The sequence below is a fragment of the Eptatretus burgeri genome, chromosome 16 (assembly GCF_056783735.1).
Source record: "Eptatretus burgeri isolate ZD-2024b chromosome 16, Ebu_testis_v1, whole genome shotgun sequence".
Classification (NCBI taxonomy): Eukaryota; Metazoa; Chordata; class Myxini; order Myxiniformes; family Myxinidae; genus Eptatretus; species Eptatretus burgeri.
In genome coordinates, this window is record NC_140976.1 from 55,603,864 (window position 1) to 55,612,241 (window position 8,378).

At 44.3% G+C, this 8,378-nt stretch overlaps 1 protein-coding gene across 1 annotated transcript in view; it reads right to left on the minus strand.

Annotated features, from left to right (window-relative positions):
• Positions 1 to 1,422: 1,422 nt before the first annotated feature.
• The window catches only part of LOC147011107 (toll-like receptor 7), a 29,433-nt gene continuing 22,477 nt past the window's right edge, over positions 1,423 to 8,378 (minus strand). The window contains exon 3 of the mRNA XM_085858964.1: positions 1,423 to 5,477. Coding sequence (XP_085715090.1) covers positions 4,219 to 5,477 — 1,259 coding nt within the window. The 3' untranslated portion in view covers positions 1,423 to 4,218. The remainder of the gene's footprint in view (positions 5,478 to 8,378) is intronic.

Genomic DNA, 8,378 nt, shown 5'->3' on the forward strand with positions numbered 1-8,378 from the left:
AAAGCAGCTTCCTGAGCAAAGCTTATGCTGGGCGGTTTGCTATTTCCTTGCCAACAGTAGTTATGGCAGGAATTTGGAATTTGTTCATGGTGCCAGTGATAGCTTGTCCACTTTTTGCCAAGGACACCGTGAGATATTGAATGCTTGACAACGCAGACAGGATGCCCTGTCCAACGTCCATCGGAGGGATAGCATGCACAATGATGAATCGCCCTACCCGTGAAACACCAGAATGACAGTTTATAGCTAGGTTGGGATGCTAACCTTGGCTAGACAAGTTAGAGGCGAGTGGTGAAATTACTTTTCGAGTCCAGCAGGCCATCCCACCAGCTCGTGTTACAACTGCTGTGCAGTACATTAAGTACGAGAAACAGAGAGAGACAGACCGACACACAGAGGGAGAGGGAGAGAGAGAGACCAGAGGGGAGAAAGAGAGAAAGAGAAAACAAGAGAGAGAGGGGTGGAGGTGGTGTTTGCAAAGAGAGTGCTATGTTTTGCTGAATGACCAAACAAATAAAAAAACACTCATGTCAGAACAGCTGCACACACGACACAACAGAGTTTTTAAAGTTAACCACTGGCACATCTGCAAAAACTTCTGAAATTCCAGTTCCAGAAAATGTATGGGAACATGAACCAAAAATAAACACTGAAAACATGGAAGTACCTCCCGCTCATGCACGAACTCGTGATCTCATCGAGCGTGAACATCGAAAAGAAACCATTGCAACCAGATTTTATACTTATGTACAAAAAAGAGAGAAAACATTGCTAACTGAGGTGTTAATACCAGTGATTTTGGACTAAACAATGCAGAAATCAAGAAAATGGCCAAATACCAAGACCTCAAGAATGAAGAGAAAAGATCCTGGAAGTTGAAGAATGCCAGAATTGTACCAGTGATTGTTGGAGCAACGGGAATGATGACAAAGAACCTCACAGAGATATTGAAAACCATCTCTGGGAACAATATTACAAATGAGTGAGAGTTGGAAGCTGTTCTGGGCTCAGTGATGATCCTGAAGAGAGCCTTCAGGACAGGACAAAACTTTGAGAACAGAAAACTTCACAGCTTGGTCCATAAATAGTGACCCCTTACTGAAATGAAGGTCGACACTTTGACACCACCCTGGGACGACTCCATTCCAGATTCTGAAACTCGCATATGAAGATATCAATCAAGGCCTGGGAGGGCTCCATTATACTTTCTGAAACCCCTATATGGAGATAAACAAACAACGACCAATAACACACACACACACACACACACACACACACACACACACACACACACACACACACACACACACACACACACACACACACACACACACACACCGGTTCCAAATGCCATTGTGGTAATACAGTTTATGTATACACACACATGTGCAAATGTACATTCGCATCAAGTAAATAAAAATGACAAACACAAAGATTTACCTTGAAACATAGTTCTTTGAAAGAGGATTTAAAGTGGGTAATTCGCGAAATTCAATTGAAAAATGGATCGTCCCACAAAATACAAAATGTCACTCTGTACTCTACACCTTCACAACTAGAACACATATGACAAACACCTGGTCAGATGGACCTCATTGTTTTTTTGATATGTATCAATGTCGAAGTGAGAGGTGGATAACAATAGGAGATCACACAAAAAAGGTTAAACAAAGCAATGTCCTGTAGAACTAAAATTGCACTTTTTCAGTGGATGAGACACCTCACGAGGCACCGCGGGACCCAACAAAGCCAGAAACGTACGATGTGAGATTGAAAGCACGGTGACTTTAGTTGTCGAACTTTATCATTGCCCCACTCCCTCGTCCAACAATAAGTTAACACCAATTTATTTATTCATACGCAGCTTGTGGACTGCTGGTTGCATCATTTTCTGGGGGGCCCAGCTGTGCTGCTGATGCAACGTCCTATTACGAGCATGCTGGTACTCATTTTCCAGACCTCGGAAAGATGACAGGCTGAGTAAACTCACCTGGTGTTAATTCAACGTGTTGCAGGGGTTTTAACTCAAGACCCTAAGATCTTACGCCAGCCTCCTTAACTGTTAAGCCAACAACCCAGGCTTCTTAACACTGATGTGGCATCGTCTTCCAAATCAATAATCCCAAATCACGTTTGGCTTTTTCCACAAAATCAACTCGATATCACGATCCAGATGAATTGAAGGAGCTAAAAGGCACAAGTACTATTAGAAACATAAAGACCATGAAATACACAAGGTTTTATTTTCATGCAAAGCAAACATCACGTGACTTGATGTGCAAATTATGGGAGTTATTATATGTATATCTTACACCATGCTGTATACCATCAATCGAAGTTGAGGGCAGGCAAATGCTGCCAGAGGTCTTGGCAATGATTGCGCAAAGGTTTTCCGTCTCCTTCCAGAAGATGATTGAAATGCAGGAATTCAACCAGGGTGCCAGTTGACAATTTCCTACTCTTTTCTAAAAGGTGTCGTGGGATCTCGATAGGGGAAAAAAATCCACCTCGATAGGGAAAGGGCTGACAGGAAGGCCGAGGTCTCAGAGATACGCACAGTCACCTCTCAGCCGTCTAGCCTGGGTTAGAATCCCAACCCAGCTCTAAACTGTCGTCCTGGTGTTTCACAGACAGGGTGATTCATCAATGTGTGTGCCTTCCCCAGGATGGACGTCACAGTGAGCGCCCCATCTGCCAGCATCAGTTGGTGGACGTTAAAGACCCCACGGCGTCCTTCGTGAATGGTAGGTGAGCCATCGCCGGCACCCTGAACAAATGACAGATTCCTGCCCTCTCACAAACATATTCAACCATTTACATTGTGAGTGCATTAGGCGAGTGAATCAGAACTGTCTGTGTTTATAATGTATAAAATAAACAATATATCATTCTTGATTCATTCTGCAGAGCGAGAGGGGAGGGGTGGGCATGTAGTATGAATGAACATCACTAACATGCACAGTTTGAAAGGTATGGAGGACAAGCCTGACGGAAAGCTTCAACCCACGTGATCTCTGAACTTGGCGTCCTGAGCGGCGGGCACAGTTTGGTGATGCCAGATCAAAGTGGCGTCTCGGACAATACCATGAAAGCAATGGCTTGTTAGCTCACCGCCCGCAGAACACTAACATCAGTCAAACAGTGCTGTCGGCCCAGGCAGGCCTGTTGCGGCTGAGATAAAGCAAGGAGCTTGCGATTATTCCAACTGAGTCACAGAGAAGGCCTCACAGATGATCACGCCTGGAGCTGATTGAAATGTCACCACTGTGCTATTTACAACTGTGGTGCTGCGTAGTTTGGCTTTTGGCTCCACAATGTGAAGAGATGCCACTTTCTCATCATTTCCACCCTCCTCTCCCACTCTCTCCCCCTTCCTTCCTGTCTACATCCTATTATGGAACAAGTGGCAACACTTCCAACAGGTCATAGTAGGAGTAGGGCCAGGCAAGCAGTTTAAATTTCCTTCTCCAAAATGAAGTAATAAAAATGAGCAGCAAGACAGCCATTAGGACAGATATGGCAAGCAAGAATAAATATTTCATCCTTCTGTACATTCAGTGTGAAGATTCTGACAAAGATTATGTCAGAGAAAGCTTTCGATATTCCTTCACGAAGCAAATGTTTTTTCTTTGATTTGCTGTTTTGTGTCATTCCGCAAATGCGATAGAAGCGTTTGTGGTTCCGATAAGATGCTAGCGATCTAACAAGCAGTGTCATAGCAAACACAGCCTTGGTGGCATTGAAGAAGGTGGAGTGCTCCTTCAGAGGAAGGTGGAATGGAATGGAGGTATATTCAGTGTGGAATGGAGGGATATTTTTCATGGAATTTAGAGTTGCAGCCACAGAAAAGTATCCTGAGTCAATATCTACAAAACACGAATGAAACAGAAGTCTATAATTTGTTCAAGATTAAAAGTTCATCAATTTATTTTGCCTGGTGTTGGCTTTACAGTTAAGGTGGGTCATGATGTAAGGGTCATGATTTTGAGCCCCTGTCAACCCGTTTAAATACCACCAGGTGGGTTGACTCAGCCTGTCATTCTTCCGAAGTTGGCAAAATGAGTTCCAGCTTACTGGTAACAGGGGCACTGCACCAGCCACACAGCTGCATTTCCAGAAAAAATATGATGCAATTGGCAGCATACGAGACAACAATTGTTTAAGGCTTTATCAAATTGCCTCCTGTCCTCTCAGCAAAGTTTGATCCCCTTCACAACGCTAAAGCAATCCATCTAGTGGCTGGCGTGAAGTTACTACATCGTTGCGGCAGCGTTGAGGAAGAGGTGGTGCCAGGGCTTTGTGAAGATCATGCCAGAATAGGCCTTGGGCCTGTGGATTGTGTGGCCAATGAAGTACTGAACCAGGCACAACACGCTGACGCAGCTGAAGATAGCGAGATGGTCTACGAGGTTCTTCGAGCAAGACAAATAATATGACATCGGTGCCTTCATCCAGTAACCTCTGCTGAGCCATGCCCAGGGCCTGCTGAAAACGGCCAGAGGCAGCAAAGTCTCGAGTGAGCACGAAGATAGTTTTGCGGCTTTGTAGGATGCTCTCAGACAGGTTATCCACAACTGAAATGCCAGGTACCCAATCTCTCTCCTCAAGACAAAGATGAAGTGGGCGTCCTGTGCCTTCCTCTAGTTGTACACGAAGTTCATGGAGAACCCACTCGGAGACCTCTACACTGTTCACATCATAATCCACAAAGGCATCGTAGTCATCAGCCATCGCCTTAGCGTCCCAGTAACCACCACGCCAGCGTGCCCTCAAAACCTCAAGACCATAGGCAAGTTCCCAGTGCCATCGGTTTCCTGCCAACACACCAAAAATCATGATAATAATGGTGGTGGCAAAGAAGAGAGAAAGGCCTCGGCCGAGCGTGACCAAGCTGCAGGCCTTCGCATCCAGAGCCTTGACAACGGGACATCCGCGATGTGAGTCGGGTGTGTCGCAAAGTACATCCACTGCAAGTAATGGAATGATTACACTTGAGTGGTTGAGCCAAGTGCTAAACCAGCCGTTGTCACATGTACAGACAAAGCGGTTTCCCCTAAGACCCAGCTTATCCAGGCGTTCTAGCTCAGATGTCGGAAAACCGGTGGTATTCGAGGCCGTAAGCTTGTTGAAGGAAACGTCGAGCACTTTGAGGTTTGGCACATTTTGCAAAAACCAGTCGGGGAGCGAAGTGATATCATTGTGGCTGAGGTCGAGGTGTTGGATGGCTATATTTTTCACATTGGGTGAAAGGGTCACGAGGTTGTTGTCGCTGAGGTCGAGGATTTGTAGATGTGGTAGCTTCAGTGCTTTTGACCAAGGGAAAGAGGAGAGGGAGTTTGAGGCAATCAAAAGAGTTTTGATATTATATAGTTTAAACAGCACGAGGTCGAGTTTCACAGACTTCAGGCTGTTGCTCGACAGGTCCAGGTACTCAAGTTTTGTGAAGTTTTCAAACATGGTGAAAAACCTTTCATTGCCTGCAATGCAACACAGAGAGAACCATCATTAAAAAGGCAAATGAACAATTATTAGAGGACATATTAGATATGTAAAAAATGTACAACTTTTGACATCCTTTCCTGTGCTGTATATTCTTTTTCTCTCCTCTCCCTTTAATCACCCTTTTTTCTTTTCCTTTTTTAATTTTTTTTTATATACATTGTCGAGGCTCGTATGAGAGCTAAAAAGGCAAATAAACTCTTTAACCTCCGATCTCGTTTGTCCCAAAAATTCCCTGCCCTATCCCCATTGACAGACTCTCTCTTGTCTCTAAAAATATTTCTTCGTCCCTTCCTTTTCTCAATTTACTCTCCCTCACTATTGTCCATGTGTAAGCCTGATGCAATTTTAATATTCAGTGATTTGATTGGCCTCGGCCCGACGGACACGACTTATTATCACAATTGGCGATTTTATTCGGGAGGTTGGTTCTATTTATTCATCATCATAAAGATCATTATGATTATTCAAATTAACATAATGACTGGCAGTATAATTTTTTATAATTGTGAGTATTATCTCATCAGTGAGTGCCGAGAAATGCCTTCGAATAGAACAGCTTGATCAGATTATGGAATTGTTTCCAAATTTATTTTATTTTTTTTAAGCTTCTTATTACCAGTACATTCGATGACGGATCACCAGTCGAAGAGGAAAAGTGAGTTCAAAATGTTAGTTCAAAAGAAAAAGTTCAAAACTTTGCACTCAACATAGTTTTTAAATGCTTCTTCAAAGCTCAAAATTCTGTGTTTTTAAAAATAATTTACTACAAGGCTATTAAAAACACAAAATTCAGGGTTTCAAATTGTTTTGTGAAAGTTACCCCCAGCTCCACCTCTCCTTCTCACTTCTCCTCCCTCAACCCTGCTGCCCTGGCCCCAGGTCTATCATAATCGTCTATCCAAGGCCAACCCTACCCATATTTACTGTAAATTAGTAAATGCTAATGGACTGCCCTCAAAGTGCTACTGACATTAATGAGCTCATAATTAATGAATGTTTAAATTTATTATGCAATTCTCTTATCAAAATTAATCTTTTCTTTTGCTGTTCCACATAGGAGACCTTTTGGGTTTTTTGTGACCCGAACCCCCCTATTCCCTGTTCACCAATCCTGTTTTAATTGTATGCACAGAAATACCTACCTAATGATGTAATTGAGTGACTCAGCCGACCTCAACACTCATTGATATTTGTGATGAATGCTGTATCATCAGGGAATTGTAGCCATTCATCTCATCAAGAGCTCTTCCTTTCTCACAATGTGTATTGTGTGTGTGCCACAAAGAACACCCAATGCAAGCAAGAGAATGAATAGAACTTGTGTGGTTGAGTCAGTGCGAAACCAGCCATTGTCACATGGACAGACAAAGTGGTTTCCCCTAAGATCCAGCCTGTCCAGGTGTTCTCGCTCAGATGTCGGAAAATTGGTCATATTTGAGGTGTTGAAGGAAACGTCAAGCACTCTGAGGCTTGGCACATTTTGCAAAAATGCACAGCACTGATAAGCACGTCTCCCGACTGGCTCTGGTACTCCTAGTAGAGTCACGGGCCTATTTGCCATGATATCTTGCTCCAGCAGAACTCCCAAACCAGTCGGAAGACATTCCTAATGGTGCTGATCACCCAATGTCACAACCCTAGCAGTGGTTGCTCAGATGCAAGTATGTATCGTACTGGGTGCTAATCGCTGAAGCCAATTTGTCCTTTAACGGATGTTTATAACTCGTATATCGAGCAATCAGGGCAAATTGAATACTCAGAGATCAAGTAGATTTGTGATGCGCAGTAAAACAAGCAAAGGACGGGAATACAAAGAGAAGCAACACAATTATTTGTACACGAATAAACCACGTACGTGATCCCGAGTAAACAAATGATTGGCAAGTCCTTATCTAATTAATCATTAAGGACTCAAGAACACCACAATAGAAAAAACCAGAATAAATTGACAAGACTGAAAATACCACAGGCTGCACCCGATGGGGTGTAGCTTAGTCCCAAGTGGAAGACAATTCATGCGGTCGGCATGGGCCGGCATGAGGCGGAAGTGTGTATGGCTTGCGGTGGGGGCATGTCGGAAGGCTGCAGGCCAATGCGTGCCATGCCTTGAAGAAAATCCCAAGAGTCTGAGAGCAGGTTGTCTGGCAAAGCTCCCGCGCATCTCTTTTCACGCCGTGTATTTATCTGTTCTGCCTCTACCCTTGTCCATGACGCCACTGGCGTACGTACCTCGCTTCACTGTCATTGCCTGGTGTCCGAGCCCATGGGCGGGGCAACCTTCTCCGACCTTTCACCCACTTTGTATGGTGCGCTGTGTCATGGCAGCATATTTCCACCTTTGCTCATCTCGTCGGACCACTTTAAGGTAGACAAAAGACAGAATAAAAAACGGATAAAACAACTAAAGGGTGTGAAGGGATAGCAATTTTAGAGATGCATGTGTGGGAGGGAAGACGACAGCTTTCTACACATATAACGACACATCCCTACATCATAAAATGTAGAGTTGTACCCCCTAAACCTGATGCAATGGCTCTGGGGATACAGTATATCCATCTGGGTGGTTGCATGAGCGAGTGCATGCAGCTCCTGAAGGACACGCGGTGACTGGTGCCCTTGCACTCTGTGCTTTATCTGTCGATGCTCTTGGGTGGCTCCAGACACCAGGGGCAGTGAGGTCTTCACCGACAACCCCCCAGGACATTGAGATATATGGCTGCTTTCTGCTTGCATCCCTCATTCACACCGGCACACCACACATCAGCAGGATATCCTTGTCTCAGGAGTGCACCACCATCAAAAGTGCCGCAAAATCCTGATCAAGCACCACTACAGGGAGATCAAATGAAGGTTCATGCAGAGCCTAAGCTTCCCAT